The 20,433-nt window shown below is 38.4% G+C and overlaps 1 protein-coding gene across 3 annotated transcripts in view; it reads right to left on the bottom strand.

Annotated features, from left to right (window-relative positions):
- The window catches only part of LOC127412608 (probable phospholipid-transporting ATPase IA), a 211,888-nt gene extending 192,424 nt beyond the window's left edge, over window positions 1-19,464 (bottom strand). For 2 of the 3 annotated variants that reach the window (XM_051649090.1, XM_051649091.1), the window contains exon 1: window positions 19,108-19,464. In XM_051649090.1, coding sequence (XP_051505050.1) covers window positions 19,108-19,156 — 49 coding nt within the window. In that variant the 5' untranslated portion in view covers window positions 19,157-19,464. The remainder of the gene's footprint in view (window positions 1-19,107) is intronic. The other variant, XM_051649092.1, reaches the window with a different exon arrangement.
- Window positions 19,465-20,433: the final 969 nt, after the last annotated feature.

Raw genomic sequence — 20,433 nt, 5'->3', positions numbered from 1 at the left:
CCCCAGACTTTGTATTTTGGGTGATGGGGCGGGTATTAATATAATAAATAAACATAAAAAAACTGGGTCCTTACCTGCGTGATGATAGGCAGGCAGGTGATACTTAGGGGATGGAAGTCGCCGGGTGCGCCCACATTTCATGAGTGGTGCACTGAGTTGGGCAGAGTGGTGGCTTTTGAGGAGTTATCACATAGACGGCTGGGCAGTTTGGGTGATTATGGCAGGAAGTGGGGCACTTATTTGGCCTTCCTGGAGGGTTGACAGGGAGGAGCAGTGGAGAGGGACAATTGGGTTGGAGTTAAGGTAATTAATTAATATGTGGAATCTTTTTCTTTTTTTGGTTGGCTATGTCTTATGTCATCAAGTATTTTCTTTGAACTGCCTGTTTATACGTGTGTCCATTGTTATTTAAAGTCTGACCACTGGGATGTATGTTGGGTGATGGGGGGGGGGATATATTGATAAAAGTTGATTCCGTGTTTTTATGTGTTGTATGTGTTCATTTTAATTTTGAAATCAATAAAAATTGTTAATGACAAAAAAAAGAAAAAAGAAGGATTAGTAACGAAGACGCTCAAAATTGGGACAAGTGGCTCGAGCCCCTATTATTTGCATAAGAGAGGTCCCTCAAGCCTCCACGGGGTTCTCCCCATTTGAATTATTGTATGGGCATCTACCGTGCAGCATGCTCGATGTCCTATGGGAAAATTGGGAGGAGGGACAGCAAAAATGAAATTTAATATGTTCTTGACCTGAGAGCAAAACTCCTCACACTGGGGCAATTAACACAAGAATTTGCTCCAGGTTCAAGAACGTCAATGCCGGTTGTATAATAGGGGTACTCTGCTATGGGAATTTGCACTTGGAGATAAAGTCCTTGTATTATTCCCCACGTCGAGCTCTAAATTACTCGCCAAGTGGCAAGAGCACTTTGAGGTCACATGGCGAGTCAGGGAAATCGATTATGAGGTTAAATGAACGGATAGAGGCGGAGCACTTCAGATTTACCACCTCAATCTCCTAAAACCGTGGAAAGAGGCAGTCTCCGTGACTTTGACAATGGTGGTTCCGGAGAGTGAGGTGCTCGGACCAGAGGTGAACTTAAAAGCCACTGATCGAGTCACCCCGGTAACTTGCGGAGACCACCTCTCACCGTCACAAGTCCCGGAGGTTGCCAGGTTGCAAGAAGAATTCTCCAACGTGTTCTCGCCTCTTCCCGGTCATACAAATCTCATAGAGCACCATATCGAAATGACCCCAGGGGTAGTGGTACACAGTCGTCCCTACCGATTACCTGCACACAAAAAAGAAATAAAGGTCATGCTAGATATGGGGGTAATAGAAGAATCTCACAGTGACTGGGCCAGCCCAGTGGTGCTGGTCCCAAAGAATGACAGCTCGGTCCGGTTCTGTTTGGATTTAGAAAAGTCAATGTGGTGTCTAAATTTGATGCATATCCAATGCCTCAGATTGACAAACTGCTCGATCGGTTAGGTGCGGCTTGCTTTTAATCGACACAGGATTTGACAAAGGGATATTGGCAGATCCCCTTAACTCCCATGTCCTGTGAAAAAACTGCATTTTCCACACTGTTTGGCTTACACCAATTTGTCACCCTTTCGGCTTGTTCGGGGCCCCGGCTACATTTCAGTGATTCATGGACAGAATCCTCAGACCTCACACCGCTGCCTATCTGGACGATATCATTATTTACAGTAATGACTGGCACCTGCAGCATCTAAGGGCTGTCCTGAAGTCGTTGAGATGGGCGTGACTCACGGCAAACCCTAAGAAGCGTGCAATTGGATGGGTGGAAGTACGGTATCTGGGCTTCCATTTGGGTCATGGACAGGTGCAGCCCCAAATTGATAAGACCACAGCGATTGCAGCCTGCCCAAGACCTAAGACCAAAAAGGAGGTGAGACAGTTCCTGGAGCTGGCTGGTTATTATCGTAAGTTTGTGCCTAACTATTCGACCGTCACCAGCCCGCTCACTGATCTTACTAAAAAGAGGGCACCAGATCCGGTCCAGTGGATGGAGCCATGTCAGCAGGCGTTCACACCAGTGAAAGCTGCACACTGCAGCGGGACGTTATTGCACTCTCCTGATTTCTCTCTCCCTTTTATTTTGCAGACAGATGCATCAGACAGGGGGTTGGAAGCATTAGTAAGTGACAGGCCGGATGGCACCCCGGCCTGAGTCTGGCGATGGAGGTATGTGGTGATGGGGGCGTGGCCGAGCGACGTTTGCAGAGAGCGAGGCCGGGAGAGACAGAACGGTAAGGATTGACACCTGTGGGAAATCATCTCTAACAGCTGTTTTGTGTTTGCAGTGAGAGTGGAGAGGGATAAAAAGGGCAATCCAGACCGCATGGGGTAGAGAGAGAGTGGCACGCAGCAGTGTGTTTATACGTGTGATCAGTTTTTATTTGAGTTTTGTGCGAGACACTGAAAAGTGTGAGAAATAAAAGAGACTTACATTGGAGTGTTCACCAGGCTCCCGCTTCTTTCGTTGGAGTGTTCACCCAGCTCCCGGTTCTTCATTCCATGAGAACTTAAGACATAGACCTTGTCACAGACTGAAATTCATGACACAATGCAAGAATGCATTGCATTTCCAGCTTTTCCGCAAGAGGTGCTAGCGTAAACTGTCAGTTTTCTCTTTCAAGTCAACTACTGTTATGGCCGGCAACAGTTTGAAGATAATTTTTCTTGCAAATTGATGTTAGTTAAAATGATTACCTGTTTCTAGCTAGCTACCTGAATAACAAAAACATCCGGTTCAATAGCACAGACATTTGACTGGAATTCTATCGCCCCTCTTGAGTACTGAGACTTTGGGTATGTTAAAGGCCGTTATTACTATTATCATACCAAAAAAAAAATGTGTTACACCTTAAAACTATGCTTTGGAAACAAAAGCATGTGTGTATTTATATAACTTAGCAGAGACTCAAAATCTTTTCATAGAAACCTTTGCTCAGTTCCAGTCAAAGTTTTCCATTATGTCTAAAGTAACCGTGCATTTTACATTTTACAGAGTGGCTTTTATTGTATCTTTCTCCTTCAATCTCCATTTCACATGTCTCTTTTTCCTCTACAGAGATAGAGTTAAGATAAAAGGCTCAGTGTCTGACACACATTTCTCTACATTATCTTCTCATAGAATTCCCTCACTGCCGCACTGCCTCCCTCTGCACTAATTTCATTAACCACAGGCAAGTCACGCCTGGATATACGGACACCAACAAACAGTCCGCCAGACACAGGAATATCTCCAGATCTGTCTTTTCATACCCCTTACTCTTCCTGCTTCATCTATTTCTCTGTTATACTAAATTTCCTTGCTTTCCATGTCACTGACCATGTCCATTAATGGCACCCTAATCTCTTGCAGTCCTTTGAGTCCACACGTTGGATATACAAGTAGACTGGCCATTGCAAACAGGTCAGCTGTGGAGGTCACAGCCTATGGATGTCATGCAAATAACCAAAGGGAAGAGGGAATGAGAACAGGTGTGCCGACTGAGAGGAGAAATAGAGAGAACAAAAATTGAGTTTAAGACAAAGAGAGACTGAGTAATAGCAAGTGAAAGAGGAAGCTGGTAAGGGAGGAAAAATCAGAGAGAGAGAGAGAGGGAAAGAGAGTGAAGTAAAAGAGAGGGAAGTGTCACTGGAGGGGAAGACTCTGGGGGGCGGGATCAATGGTGGCAGGGACTGTAATGAGGTTGGATGGAGGCCAGATTTCAGGATTATTGCTTGTGTCAGCCAACAGACAGAACAATGGCACAGGGGTCACACAATCCAGACGGGTGCCCGCTAGAGGCAGAGGGGCATAGAGGGCCTATCCGAGCCTTGGCAATCACTGATATGTCCTGAAAGACTGTGTGTGTGTGTGTGTGTGTGTGTGTGTGTGTGTGTGTGTGTGTGTGTTGAGACTGGCCGAATGCAGTGAGAAAAAACGATGGCAAAAGGGAGAGAAAATGTGTGTCATTTTCCTTTGGCACACAGAGACATTATTCTCTGAGAGGGAGGCATTATGTTAACAGTTTCACTTCCTGATGGTTTGACATTCCTTATTTCTGAAGGTTTTCTGAAGTTTCTGAATGAATTATATAAAACTCTTGTATAAAAATCCTGAATTCAGATGTGGTGCAAGTTTGCCATTTGCCAATGTTACTAAAAACTATAATTTGTATTTGTTTCTGATGAATATACAGTACATGTACTGGAAGGAATAGTACTGAAACCCAAAAATGAAAATTCTGTCATAATTTACTCACCCTCAATTGTCCAAACCCTTACTTACTTTCTTTTGTATACACTGCAGTATTGTGCTGTGAGGCTCTGTATTGAAGCACTTCATTTGATAAAAATAATGTAATGGTATGTTGAAAAATAACTATTGTTTTTCATTTGATAAATGCAATTAATAAAAATGAATTTATAGAATTTTAGAGTTTTTTAATGATACAATTTAATTAAACTTGAAAACATGGAATTCAGGAAATAAATGTTTTCATAGGGCCTTATCAAAAGCTTATGACGTCATTTCACAAGAAACAAGGAGATTTGACGTTATCGACACAGCCGCCATATTTGATTTCCAGAGTTTATTAATGATTTGATTTGTGAGTGAATAACAACATAAATTTCGTTTTGTTCATCACACAAAGTGATCAAATGGCTTCTGAAGACTTGGAATATAGTGCATAAGTAGTATGGACTACTTATATGATGCTTATATAATACTTTTTTTGTCAACTTAAAGCTCGGTTATTTTTACTTTTGTTTTATGGTATTTCTGTCCTTTTTGGAGCTCAACAGTCACTATTCACTTTCATTATATGGCAAATAAACCCTGTGAAGGCTTTTTGTTCAACGGAAGTCAGAAAGTCATACATGTTTGGAATAACATGACGGTGAGTAAATGACCACAGAATTTTCATTTTAGTGTGAGCTACCCCTTTAAGCCATGGTGTTAATGCAGGCAATATGTGTTTGAGTCTGTAAATGAAAAGGAGGCAAACTTTCACAACTACAGACTGTGAATGACAACTGATTTTTTTTTTTTTTCTTCAGTTACTTCAGGCATGACTGATCAAATGCAGCACCATTAGAGAGCAAAGGTTTCATTCCACACATCTGTTGACTGCCATCAACGTCGATTACAGTTTAGACAAAGTAGCCTGTAAAATGATTCACAATAAGTCATTATTTCAATGTGTCTTCAATATTGCCTCTGGCCTCCCCTCACCTCTCTTCAGAAAATATATGAATCTTCACCAAGGCAGTGTGAGACCGTTGGCTTATTTAATATTGAATATTCAGCACAAAACATATGCACTGTGGTGCCCCTGTAAAAGTGACATGGCTTAAAGTTAATCAGAGTAAAGGACACTAAGATGCTGAGAGCTGCTTAATTAGTTAATGTGACTTGTTTTCCTAAGAAACAGGGATGAGGTCATGTCCTGATGAGTGACATTTAGTCCAGTCATGTGCATAAGAATTAATGGAAAACAATGGATTTCAAACCTGCTTGAAATCTGGCCAACGAGTCATTAGGTGTGCGCACTGTCTCGACGAGCAAGAGACCGGCAATGAGCAACCGGCAAATAATTATAGAGAGAGCGCAGGAGGAGAGCAAGGTATAGGGAAGCAAGAGACAAAAAATAATTAGAAAATAAAATAAAACATCACCTACATCTCCCTACTTGTTGTCTTTATTATTTTCACATGTTTGTCTTATATTTTTTCTTTCGGTGCAAAGCAGCACATAAAAAACATGAGCCGTTCTTTCGTGTTTGTTGAGACGTTATCACTAATCAACTGTGAGCGAGTTTGTGAATGATTATTGTTATCCTAATTTCAAGATGCGTTTTGGACAATCCGTTTGAAACGGGATGACACAGACTGCAGTTCACGTGGTCCAACCTGCTTTGAGATTTGTCCACTTCAAACACATTCAGACATTGGGCACGTAGTGCCACTGCAGCCTAATAAAACAAGACTTTAAAGAGAAATAACCGTCCGATCAGAAATTTCTAAAAAGCAAATACATATACATGCACAAGAACTTCACAAAATTCTTCAGTGTGTCTGATAACAAATTGCAGGGACACAGATATGAGAAGCACGCACATTAAAAGCTCAGTTAATACATGTTTTTCTCTAAAATAACTCTGCTTTAACATCATGTTTGCGCTTATATTAAAGTATTGCAAGTATAATTAAGAAAAACAGTGCAGCAGTTTTTAGCACTTTCTTTTACTTTTAACACTTTATTATCATTCAGTAATACACAAACGTAATGCTTGATGTATGTCGTCATGAAATCAGAGACTCTCCCCTCGAAATCCAAACACAAGTGATCAAAAGAGACGATCAGGTTACAACGGTAAACTCTCTCGCTTGTACACTTGTGATCAGATCACCCAAAAAAGCATCTTAATACCAGGTGTACACAGGGCCTCAGTCGGGGACGAATGATCATGTAGCTGATACACCTAGTCAGCAATCAGTCATGAGTAGTGCCCGACCGATATATAAGTCGGCTGATATTAGCCTTTCACCGATATATTGGTATCGGCATATATTTTACCGATATAAAAACTTTTTTTCAGAATATATAATATAAATAAAAGAATATATAAAACAATGCTTTAGAATTGGTGTCATAACATAGTTTGTCCAGGAGAGCGCGCTCCGACTCCATTGTTTACAGAGCTGAACTGACGGTGGCTCTGCAGACAGGGCGGAGTTGAGCGGTGTCTCGGTAAGTTAACTAGTTTGTGAAATACATACTGGAAACTTAATAAACAATGACCCCATCATTTTCCCTTTTCAATATTACTAATACAACATTAAACCTGTCCCTGACAACCATGTCACTCATGTTTATCATGTTAGCCAGCTATAGTTTGTCAGTGCAGTCAGTAATGTAGCAGATTGAAAGGTAAACATCAGAGCATCTTTTTGCAGCTCAGCAGACCACGGTGCAGTGGTGGATTGTGTCTGATGAGTGTTGATTTCATGCTATGTTGTTACCTAGTAGGTGAGACACAATGCTGGAAAGTAAAATAAAAAAGGAAAGTCTTTTACTCTCCGTGACAACGAGCTTATAGCTAACCAGCTAATCACGTAGCTACTTTTATTGTTGTCAGCTGAGTGGAAGCGAATGAGTAAACATGTATTCACCAAACTATTTTGTTCAGGATTCACAGTTTGGTACCCCCTTCAGCTGAACAATTCCAGTCGTTGCATTTATAAAATGTAATATTTAAAAGTCTGGTTTTCCACCGTTGAAAGTTTCCCCTGAACTTGTATAGCAAAATACGGTGTAACACCGCTGTTTATCTTGACTTGGCAGTATTAAAATAGTCAGCATTTGACTGATACTGAACCGTACTGATGTTTATTTAGCTATTTAATTTATTTTTATTTATTCTTTATTTTAATGGTCAGCATTTGACTGATACTAAACAGTACTGATGTTTATTTAGCTATTTCTTTTATTTTTATTTATTCATAATTTAAATGGTCAGCATTTGACTGATACTAAACAGTAATACTGATGTTTATTTAGCTATTTATTTTATTTTTATTTATTCTTTATTTTAATGGTCAGCATTTGACTGATACTAAACAGTAATACTGATGTTTATTTAGCTATTTATTTTATTTTTATTTATTCTTTATTTTAATGGTCAGCATTTGACTGATACTAAACCGTACTGATGTTTATTTAGCTATTTATTTTATTTTTATTTATTCTTTATTTTAATGGTCAACATTTGACTGATACTAAACAGTACTGATGTTTATTTAGCTATTTGTTTTATTTTTATTTATTCATAATTTAAATGGTCAGCATTTGACTGATACTAAACAGTACTGATGTTTATTAAGCTATTTATTGTATTTTTATTAATTCTTTATTTTCTCAGTGTTCATTTCTAGAATTTGTTGACAATGTATAATGTCAAATATTCTTTGATAAAAGAAAGCAGCCTTCTGAGTACCTTTGCAAAGTCATATTGGTGCAAAATCGGTGAAAAATCCACATAGAAAAGGTCTGTTTTCATTCCAGCTCAAAAATTTCATATATCGGCCACCATATCGGTAATCTGTGATTTTCCCTCTCTAAAAATGGTATCGGTCAGGCTCTAGTCATGAGTACGAGTCACCAACACGACGGAAAACAAGACTGCAAGTCACAGGGCGCTGACTGCAAGTTCAGTAGTGTGCACTTGGATTTACTAGGGATGTACAAAACGTTCATCTGAAAAATGCAACTTTTCAGAAAAGGTTTTACCATGCAAACTGTTTAACAGTCTAACACTAATAATATCAAAACAAAAAGTATCTAAAACATCTAGAACCTCACTAGTTGGCTAGTCCTGATGTACTCAATATTTATGTGTGTGTGTGCATTGGGGGGGTAATAGGAGTAAATAGGTAAGAAAGTTGATTGTGGTACATGAGCACACATGCATGCCCTGCACACGATCCAAACATGAATAAATCCATAAGCCCAGTTCAAATAAGGCTTCTCCCACCATCTGCATCATTCATTCAGGCCGGATTAATAATTTAGCACATGCTGTATAATATGCATTCATGAAGCCAAATGCCCTTGTTGAGAAAGGATTTAACTCTTCCATGGTCACACGGTGGATAACATGCCCACAAGCAGATAGTTTTCAGATAGATAAACAGTAAGTATAGTACCGTGAGCGAGAGTGTTACACGCTAGGACAGTTTACTTTGAACAAGAGGGGCGAACGGTTACAGAATTTAATGCGGGAGTACAATACCGAACTGATGTGGATTGATAGAAGCGGAGAGCGATGGTGCGAGGAACCAGACAGCGGGGAAAAAATGATGTTCAGTGAAAAGTGAAAAGAAGATCGCAATATATGTAATTATAACTATATCAGATATTATTAATAAAACATGGGAACTTGTTGTGTGGACATTTATTTGCCCCCATATTTTGAATTTCTGGGATATTTGTCAATTTCGGTGGCATTTTTGCCCCGAGTCCCCATTAATTTCCGACACTATTGGCATTGTATCTTTCTAAGGAATACAAAAATGTTGTTGTAGACATATAGTAGCAATGAAACAAGATATCCCCACATACACTACCAGTCAAAAGTTTTGAAACACTTATTCTTTATTATAATTTTTTTCTTCACATTTTAGAATAATAGTAAAGTCATTAAAACTATGTAATAACATAAATGGAACTATGTGAATTATGATGTGACTAAACAAAATCCAAAATAAATCAAAACTGTGTTATATTTTAGCATCTTCAAAGTAGTCACCCTTTGCCTAGAATTTGCAGACATGTACTCTTGACATTTTCTCAACAACTTCTTGAGGTATCACCCTGGGATGCTTTTTAAACAGTATTGAAGGAGTTCCCATCTATGTTGGGCACTTATTGGCTGCTTTTCTTTATTATTTGGTCCAAGTCATCAATTTCAAAAACTTCTTAATTTTTATTAAATTTTAGATTTATAATGAAATAAATTAATATGGTGGCACAATGATATTTTTGTCTATAAAACTAATTTCAAAACTTTTGACCGGTAGTGTATATGTCAAACTACATTGTGTTAATGTTTGACACAGTTAAAACATTGCCTTCCTTAAAAACAAGTGAAGTTTGATCAGTGGTTAAACGTGTTCAAACGGTTTCCTTGTACCTGATTGAACGGTTCCTTTCCAAAATAAAATGAAATATGCAGAAAATCACAGTATTACAGTTCTTGTTTAGTGACAGGGCAGAAAGTCTTGGAGAAGCTAGATAAGAGAGGACACCGGCAGCAGTTTATGCAAGCTGCTGCTGTGCTCATGATGCTGTGCCCTGCGGACTTCCGCCGTGCCAAGCACATCGTGTTTTAGTTTATAAACAGATTTAGTGCTTATAACTTTCTTCTTCCCAAAAATTCAGAAATATTATGTATTTTTTGGTACTTTGTGATTGTGGTGAAATATAATTGCAGCGAAGTTGAATACTTCATTTTGAATACATCAAGAAAAAGTACTGTTATTTAGTTACACTTAAAAAAAGTTACTTTCCACCTCTGGTAACAACTGGTGATTATGAATATAGTCCACAGCTGGACTGGCTGCTAGAGGCAAATATATGCAAATAGGAATGAAGATCCAGCTCTCACATCCAGCCTAGACCAGTGAGAGCAAGGCAACGAATAATGATTAAAATCCAGAATCCCTCACCCTGCACCCTCTGTTCCCTTGAGGCTGAGCTGAGACTAACTAGGACTGTCTGTGGGAATGGGGGAGGGGAAGAAAATGAAGGATTAACAGTGTGATCAGTAAAAAGAGAGAAAGAGACATTGGGCTGGACAGTTTCATGAATGATCAAGCAGATTTGATCAGAGATGAATTGTAATGGTACTATAATTATTGTAAGAAATCCACTTGTGAAATAAAGCTAATATTGTACACAGTGTGCATTCTTGTTTGAAATGAGATTCTGATCGTATATTTATCCATTCAGAATAAAACAAAGGTAATTTTTAAATGTCTTTACATGGACAGTAATTAATTTCTTAGTTCTAGTTAAAAGTCTGTTTAAACTGTTTTGTCAGCCTGTCCATGTTGTCCAATCCTTAAAATCAAGCAGTAACAAAGTACACCTTGATGCCTTAAGAATTAAGATATTTAAATGAGAACTTATTAAAATACATAATTGCCTGACCGCGATGACTTGCTTTAATCAAGATTATTTGAGATTACAGTGGTCATGTGCACTTTTAATTTAAATCACATATTGACATCTAAATAAGGGAAATTAGCAAATCCTAAAAACACCAGAAAAATGCACATTTCTATATCTCTAGTTCAGATGCAGCGGGAGAACAGATTCAGCCATCAAGTAAGTACTATGATCCGTTTTGATTGGTCCAGCATCAGTTGTTCCAGCTCCTGTGATTGGTCACAACTTAATTTGCCCCGCCCAACACTCGCATCTGGGTTTACAAGTGCACAAGTGAGTTTTGCTAAAGGTTTGTCACAAAAGCATTTACAAAAGTCAAGGCGGGAAGATTTGAAGTTGCAGTGGCAGATTTGAGAGGTTGTAACAGTCGATTTGTTGTTGTACTGCGAAAGTGAATTAAAGTACAAAAGTAAATATGTAATACAAGTTTGCGTCTGTCGTTGTACTTATATGAGTGTCATTTTACACATTTGTGACTATTTGTCTACAACTTTGAATCCAAAACACAGGTTTTTGATTATTGTCTGTGAGTGCAGATTGCAACATTCAACTTCAGATTTTTATTTTACAAGTATTCACATCGGTGCTGTGAGTGTAAATTTAAACTTACGAATACAAATATTCATTGTACAAGTTCTCAAATTCAAATCTACAAACTCTCAAGTTTTGCAACTGATTTACCTTCATAGATCGCGGTGTCACCATCACTTTAGTTAAGCCATGATATCCCATTGTTAGATTTACATTGCATTTAACAACGTCAACTCTGATTTTACATAAACTTTTCCATGGATCGTTCTCCATTTTACAGAATGGCTACAGACCAATGTCACGCATGCCTGTTTGAAGGTAAAAGTGCTGCAAAGCTCGAGAGCTTGTAGATTTGAATTTGAGAACTTGTACAATAAATATTTGTATGCTTAAGTCAATACACATTATGAGAATAAAGTTTGCTTTGACTCGTTTCGTGTAATATGTGTCCAAAGATAAGATCCACACACTCCATTTTCATTGAATAATGTCTTTTTTAATATCCTTTCTGTTGTTTACAGTCAGTTGTTGATCAAAAAGTAAAAAGAAACATTAATTCTATCACACATTGCATGAATGAGGTTAAAACAACCGTGCACTCTCTCGTTAATGTGCGCAACCGTAAACGCTTGCGGAACTGCTGCTACTCTTAACCTCCTGAGACCGAAGCGTGACAGCTGTGTGCATTTTCCATTTTCCTTTTTGAGCTGTAATTAGTAGCACCTAATAAACATGAAAAAAAAAAAAAAAAAAAAACAACAACAACAACAACAACAACAACAAAAACATTCTAGAGCAAATAGTTTTCCTAAAAATTAATGACAACATATGTGGACAGTGGGACTAAGTTGTGAAATTTTAAATAATACCAAGCTATAGAATAATACCAAGCTATAGAATGTCAAATTGTTTATGTTTACAGGAGTGTTGGTTATTCATGTTTTTGAGAGGTTACATACATTACATCAGAAATTAGAAGAATTAATTCTGATTCAAAGTAATGGCCAGCATCATCCAATCACTGCCAACATGTTAGAATAAAATTATACATGATCAATTCTGAATATATGTACCGATTACCATTGTCCCATGTCTGCCAAACATGTTGAGTGGTCCAAACATCATCTGCAGCCTCATTATCTGAAACTGAACTTTTGAAAGGGCATTAGGATTGAATGCATTTAGCTGCATAGAGAGCCATTATGCTCCCTTGCTCCCTATTTAGTGAATGACTTAACCTCCAGTGTGTTGTCTGTCTGCGCTGGTCTCAAAACAGTTCAAAATGCACCTTATTTTCATATAAACAAACATGTTAGAAAATGTAGTAATGAAGTGTAATAAATGTGTAAATATCTAAATATTTAAAGGGGCAAGCATTCATTATGAAATATTTTAACTTCAACAAACAACAAATAGGCTCTTGCAGCATGGGGTTTTGCCCTATATACCTTTTTTTTTTTTTACATACTACTTTTGATATAGTAGCATTTAAATGTTATGTGTGGAGTTCTTTTTTTATTATTAGGTTTCAACCTTGTGAATATTTTGTGTTAAAAATATGTATGAAATTTCAGAAAGTGACAACAGACAAGTATTCTAATTGGCTGTGATTACGCAGCCGTTTCACATTCAGTGTGGACAGAAAAATTTCTCGTTGCTGGAAACTTATCACATCGCATCTGGTTTGCATGGAGTTAGTCTGATGTCTGTATTAAATTGGAAAGACTAACCAAACATGGTTTGATCATTTCAAAGGTGTTGCAACCCTTCCAACTGCCGAAAAAGAACACATTTTCCTAATAAAAGTTAATGACAAAGCACAGTATGTGGTAGTAGTTAACAGAACATGCATCATGATAGCTGAAATCCACAGGCTTAATTGAAATTTAACTTCTCCATGACTTCACATAGTTCATCAGACAGCACCAACCCATCTGCAGCTTAACTTAACACTGCCTGCTCTAATGATTTGCATGACCAATAAGCTATTACATTTGAGTCCACAAACCAATAAGCTAGTGATCACACCACATGGCCATTTAAAGTACGGTTCATACAGGCTTTCATTACTGCGAGTGTAAATTGTCAATACACTGTTATTATTTTGGGCCTCTCAAATGAGGGATCACTAGAGGTACTGACAGATCTGACACATCCTTCTCCAAATGTGTCAGGGTAAAAATAGCAAACCAACAGTATTGTGAAACACACTTTGTCTGCAGGGCACAGAAGATGTGACTGTCTGACACCAACTCTACAGCCATTAACTATGTAAATGATGAGAACACACAGACTATACAGGTTTATAACAACCAGTTGTTATCTAAAGATTAAATTTAACAAAAGTATTGGAATTCTGATAGAAGTGTGGCAAAAGGAATGAATCATGTGTTTCATCGTTTGTATGCATTTGAGTCATGTGAAGAATCAAATTTACCTTAATCTTTTGAAAAGATTACATTAAAAAAAATGACTTCACCTTTAAACCCAGTATACATTTTATTTTATTTTATTTATTTTTTTTAAATAGTATGTTAAGAATCTTAACAGTAATAAATGTGCTGGTTAGCCATAAAGGTTATTGGATAGATGCTAAATGTGAGTCACTGCTGATCTGAATAAAATGAGGTCAATAATCATCAGAACAATCCCAGGTGCTTTAATAATTGAAAGAGGGTGTGTGTGTGTGTGTGTGTGTGTGTGTGTGTGTGTGTGTGTGTGTGTGTGTGTGTGTGTGATTATGAATGAATGTTCCAATGTAGAAGCTGTTCAATAACAATACTGTGAATCACACTAATAGATCCACTGAGAGACAGAAAAACACAGACTGGGGGTATGACATGACACTTTCTGTAGTCTGAACACCTGACAGTAGATTTAACCCTACTCAGCATTACTACTGCAATGAACTACACAGACCAACAGCACGTCTACCAGTAGAGACCAACCTGTTAGGCTGGACCCAAACATATACACTCAAATTCAAGCAGAAATAAACACAGGACAGAAAAAGGAGTAAAGGGAGTATGTGGCGGCAGGGGCGTGGACAAGCTTTCGTCTGGAGAGAGAGAAAGCGGTAAGGGTACACACCGGAGCGCTATAATGTCCAACACCTGTTTCTGATTGCAGTAAGCACTGGGGAGAGCGATAAAAAGAGGGACCACACCAGAGACAGGGAGAGAGAGCCCCACACACATGCCCACAGAGACTGTGGTGTTTGAGTCCGCTGAAAAGCAAGTTTTTGCTGAGTTTTGTTAATAAACCTACCTTTTAAGTTGAACTTCAACATTCTCCGCTTCCTCCTTACAAACACCCCTCGAACTTGTTACAGAACTTGTTAAAATAAAGTAGCCTATCAGAATAATAAGCCTAATAAATAATAAGCTATTTTGTTCTACATGGTGTGTGTCGCCTTATGGGGGCCACCATGTTGAAATCACATGACCTGCTAAATACGGTATAAGTACTCGCCTTATTATAGATCCCTTTCGCTCACGAAATAAAATTGATCATAGCTCACAGTGAATAGTGCATTTGTACAATGATATTGGTAAGTGAAATTTTTGCTTTTGCTTGATGCTACATCCAAACCACTATGCATCAGTATAAGTCCAAGACAACTGCCATATTAGCCATCGCAACGAAGTTATTGGAGACAATTCCCTTAACAGTTGTGCCACTTTTGTGCATGGTACCTCATACTGTAGCAAAAATTCTGCATCTTATTCACTAACCAACCGCAATCTAGTTTAAGTGGACACAGTCACCGCTAAAATACTGTAGCGCTGCATCAAAAAGTCATTGTCATTCCTTTCCACACAAACACGCCTGATTTCTATGTATATTAGGTTCATTCTAGTTGGATATAGCATTTCATTTACAAAACTCAGTACTATTTGCCTGGTGCAATTAACTTTGCACAATTACCACCCGAGGAAAGCAGGTGATAAACTGAATTTTATTTAAAAGTTTGTTAGTTTGTTAGTGATTTAACCTGACATGTTTCCAGATGCACTGTGTAGTAAAGCACACTTTTGACACGTTAAAGACAAGGAGCTCTAAAATACCTGGAGAGAGCTATCAGTTAGCATTCCCATTCATCTCTATTGCGGTGCTCAGCTTGTTCCCCCGACTCCACCGGAACTATGCGCTATCATGAATTATGCATCACAAATTAATTCACTATACATACACATACACATACATACATATATATATATATATATATATATATACATACATACATACATATATATATATACACAGTTGTGCTCAAAAGTTTGCATACCCTAGCAGAAATTGTGAAGTTTTGGCATTGATTTTGAAAATATGACTGATCACGCAGAAAAAAAAAACAAAAAAAAAAACTGTCTTTTATTTAAAGATAGTGATCATATGAAGCCATTTAGTATCACACAGTTGTTTGGCTCCTTTTTAAATCATAAATGATAACAGAAATCACCCAAATGGCCCTGATCAAAAGTTTACATACCCTTGAATGTTTGGCCTTGTTACAGACACACAAGGTGACACACACAGGTTTAAATGGCATTTAAAGGTTAATTTCCCACACCTGTGGCTTTTTAAATTGCAATTAGTGTCTGTGTATAAATAGTCAATGAGTTTGTTAGCTCTCACGTGGATGCACTGAGCAGGCTAGATACTGAGTCATGGGGAGCAGAAAAGAACTGTCAAAAGACCTGCGTAACAAGGTAATGGAACTTTATAAAGATGGAAAAGGATATAAAAAGATATCCAAAGCCTTGAAAATGCCAGTCAGTACTGTTCAATCACTTATTAAGAAGTGGAAAATTCGGAGATCTCTTGATACCAAGCCAAGGTCAGGTAGACAAAGAAAGATTTCAGCCACAACTGCCAGAAGAATTGTTCGGGATACAAAGAAAAACCCACAGGTAACCTCTGGAGAAATACAGTGTGGTTGTTTCAAGGAGCACAATACTTGTTGACCCCTCTCCAAACATAGCGCTTATGGTTGTGACCATAAAGCTCTATTTTGGTCTCGTCACTCCAAATTACAGTGTGCCAGAAGTGTCAAGGTGTTATCAGGCATATTGTAACCGGGCTTTTTTGTGGCATTGGCACAGTAAAGGCTTCTTTCTGGCAACTCGACCATGCAGCTCATTTTTGTTCAAGTATCATCGTATTGTGCTCCTTGAAACAACTGAATAGCACTTTTATCGTGCGCAATTAAGGTTTGTGAATTCTCCCCATTAGTGCACCTTTAAAAGGATATTTTACCCAAAAATGAAAATTCTGTCATTTATTTATCCTCATATGGTTCTAACCTGTATGAATTATTTTCTTCAGTGAAACACAAATGAGATGTCAGGCAGAATTACAGCCTCAGTCACTTTTCATTGTAATAAGAAAAATGCAATGAAAGTGAATGGTGCATAAGGCACGGTGTTTCCGCAGGTGTTCCACGGAAGACAAAACTCATACAGGTTTGAAACAACATAAGGGTGAGTACATGACTAAGTTTTACTGTTTAAAGCACAAATACTCACTTCACAAACATATAAAATTGTGTATAAATGGGTGCACATGCTTTTGTGAGGGGGCTTCCTTGTTTGTGTCCCATACTGCCTGAACTTCAAACTGAATAAGTTTGTCAAAAAGCACAACAGATGTGACAGTAACACAGGATCATCTGTGTTTGAAGCCACAGAGTTGTTCTTTACCTACAAACAGACTGACATAGCCTGTCACTGAGATATCAAGAGACTCAAACTGATGAATCTCAAGACAATCTCCTACTGTATATTAAAAAGCCAGCTGGCATTTCAGAGTATAAGAAAAAAGTTACAGCTGCATTGCAGATACTGGGTGGGCTGGACCATAAAAATAAAAAATAAATCTCTGAAAAGGACTCTGATCGAGACATTAAAAACAGCGGGCCAGCCCACCCCCATCAGTGTGGGCTTCTGTTCCAAGCTCAATCTGTGACCTTTGTCTCCACACCCAAAATCGTGCCTCCGCCGCTTACTGACTGCTACGCAGATAAAGTTTTGGCAAACACTTTAGCCTCGTCTGGCAAGTGCTCTTACGTTCCCAAAGCGAAGAGACACATGGTGGCTAAGGAGTAGGTGGAGGTAGTGGAGGTGGAGAAATACAGCTGAGAGTTGTTAGACATGGCAGGAGAAAATTAGGCCGACATTCTGCCAAGGTCCTGCCTTGTGCGGACTGATGCACTGCAGTGATTAAAAAAACAACAACAACAACAAACGCACACAGTGCAACACAAGGTCTGTCGAGAAAGTGAAACCAGCACAAGCTGCAATAAATAATGCATTTCAAAACAGCTTGCTTTCATTCAAACTCTCGCTCTCTGGGACAGTGTAGGTCATGGGCCTGATCAGACCTGCAGGCTTATTAATTGTTCTGTGTTGGGAAGTGCTTGCACCGATGAACAGGATACTTTTCGAACATGTGAGGTGTGGCAGCGGGGGGCATGGCGAGCTTCAGGACCAAGGTTAAAACCATCAGGTTGCTTTTTAAGCTGAAAAAAAGAGCAGGATGAGAGCTGAAAACTGGTCTAACAGAGCAGGTTACTTCCTTATAGATTATACTCTCAAAAGTACAAAAGAGTCCAATCAGCCCTCTCCAGTGCTTCTTAAATGATTAATGGTAGACTAAGGGTGTGGCCTCCAATTAATTTCCTTCTAAATGTTGTGAAGTCCAGCACCACAAGCTGAATTATAGATAAATATGCTCTTTCTAAACCTTTGAACCTATTATTTTCTCCATTATCACCATAGGCTAGTTCAAATATGCTGACATACAGCCTCTGCTCAGTTTTTTGACTGGAGATATCTGCACAGACTAATTCTTGATAGAGGAGGTTGCAGACAAACATGGGAGAGAGCCGATCAATACACATCAGGCTCACAGCAGATGCCATGCAACATTTATACAAATATATGTCTTGCTTTTCAAACAAATTAAACAAATACATAAGGAAAGTCTCCACCATACACAAATATTGGGGGTGAAGCACATCGGCATATGACATCAGCTTCAAATGGTGATTCTAATGAAACCTGTCAAGGTAATGTTCTATTTTAGGTTCTATTTTACTTTAGAACCAAAAGGAACAACTCGGAAATTAATTTTGCATATAGAAAATGGATCCTATTTTAGGGCCATTAAGATTTTTTACATTGTGACATTATTTTCATTACCGCAATGCTATATGGTCATTTTGATATTCTCATTAGCACAATTTGAAAAACGTGAAATATTATTTAAATTGTTAAGTACTCATAATAGTGCTCCTTTGGAACTGCCTTTTTTTAATACATAAAAAAAAAGACTGTGTCGGTAATGAGAATCACCATTGAAAACAAGTTGTAATTAATCACTAAAGCAGGAATAGAAATAAAAACAAACAAGTTTACGACATGACATCCATCCCTGTAACCGTCATAAATTAGTCATGGCCTACTACTTCTGGCTAACTAAAAGCACAAATGATATAACATTATGTAATATAATCCCTTTAATAATGTTATAATTAACACACACCTACTTAAACTTATAGCACTTCACCCGGTCTCTTTAACATAGACATTAAAGGGTGGGTGTGTGTGTGTGTGTGTGTGTGTGTGGGTGGGTGTGTGGGTATGTGTGTGTTAGAAAGTATTTGTATAACACATTGGCAACCTCCACGCAGTGGAGCCCAATGCAACCTGCATTGAGTGTTCTCGCAACAGTTTGTCGAACAGTAAAAAGATTGTGCACATGTAACTCGAGAAGATGAGAGGGACAGACTGACACAGATCCGCAGTAAAGCAGTGTCTTACCATCAGCACGGGACCGGAGATCCGACACAGCTCTCTGTACGGGCGGCATCGTTCCGAGCGTTGGCACCTGTCAAATACACGCTTAAAACTCCGCGTTGCGTTTCTCAGTCCTCCCGTCTAGGAATTTCAAGAGCCGGTGGCTGTCACCAAAATAGCTTTCCCTCCACTCCTATGACCGGTAACCATTTATTTAGGGTCTGTATTCATGGTGTTGTGGATGAACAGCAATACATCCGCTCTGAAGAACGGTCTCCAGCATCAGCGCCCGGAGTTGAACATTAAATCGCCCTAGCGCGTGCAAGAATCGATGAGCGCTTTAAACAGTGAATGTGAGCGAGCGCTAACGCATCTCAAGTTGGACCGTACCAACTAGGAACCAGAGGGGAGTCGTGCCGTAATAACGGTGGCGGGTGGGTCGTTCTCACTTTGAAAACAAACAATGTCATACAGAGACCGATATTTCGGTGATAATAATGAAGAACCAGACTCCAGTAATACAGAGTGTGAATTATAATTGATCACTAAAAAATGAGTATCAGAACTTAGTCCCCTAACATGTTGTTAGTGTGGGGAGGTCTTGTGGAGATTCCCTGCTGCAGTTACTGAGGGGGATTGCGGAGACAATGACAGCCCACTATTCTTTATTTTAGGCCCCGAAGCAATCACGACTCTGCAATTGCCTCCCATATTACCCTTTAGCCGGAAAAATTTATGGGTTAGCCGATGTGCTGAGCGTTTGCTCTTAACAAGCCACATGTTGGTGAACGGAATTCTCCATGACTGCCAGACTGTCTTCCTCTTCATCTTCATCATCATCATCATCATCATCATCATCATCTTCTTCTTCTTCTTCTCATCATTATTTTATTACTATTACGAATATTATTGTTGTTGTTGTAAATAGATAATAAAGAACCAGATGGTTACAGTTTAGATTTTTATTTAGATAGATATATTAACATATTTTTAGATTTAATTAAATATTTATTTATTTTATTTTTGCATATATTTCCATTAAGACATCCACAGTTTGGGTGAGTTATTTTAAAGGAATATTCCGGGTTCAATACAAATTAAGCTCACTCAACATCATTTTTGGTATAATGTTGATTACCAATAATAATAATAATCATCATCATCATTCGATGCACTTACAATGGAAGTGAATGGGGCCAAATTTTTGGTGGGTTTAAAGGCAGAAATGTGAAGTTTATAATTGTTTTAAAGCACTTACATTAATTCTTTTGTTAAAACTCATGTATTATTTGAGCTGTAAAGTTGTTTAAATCATCATTTTTACAGTCGTTTAGGGTTTGTTGACATTAC

This window comes from Myxocyprinus asiaticus, chromosome 22, assembly GCF_019703515.2.
Source record: "Myxocyprinus asiaticus isolate MX2 ecotype Aquarium Trade chromosome 22, UBuf_Myxa_2, whole genome shotgun sequence".
Lineage (NCBI taxonomy): Eukaryota > Metazoa > Chordata > Actinopteri > Cypriniformes > Catostomidae > Myxocyprinus > Myxocyprinus asiaticus.
Note: the sequence above shows the minus strand (reverse complement) of the source record. Positions and strands in the feature narration are given on the sequence as shown.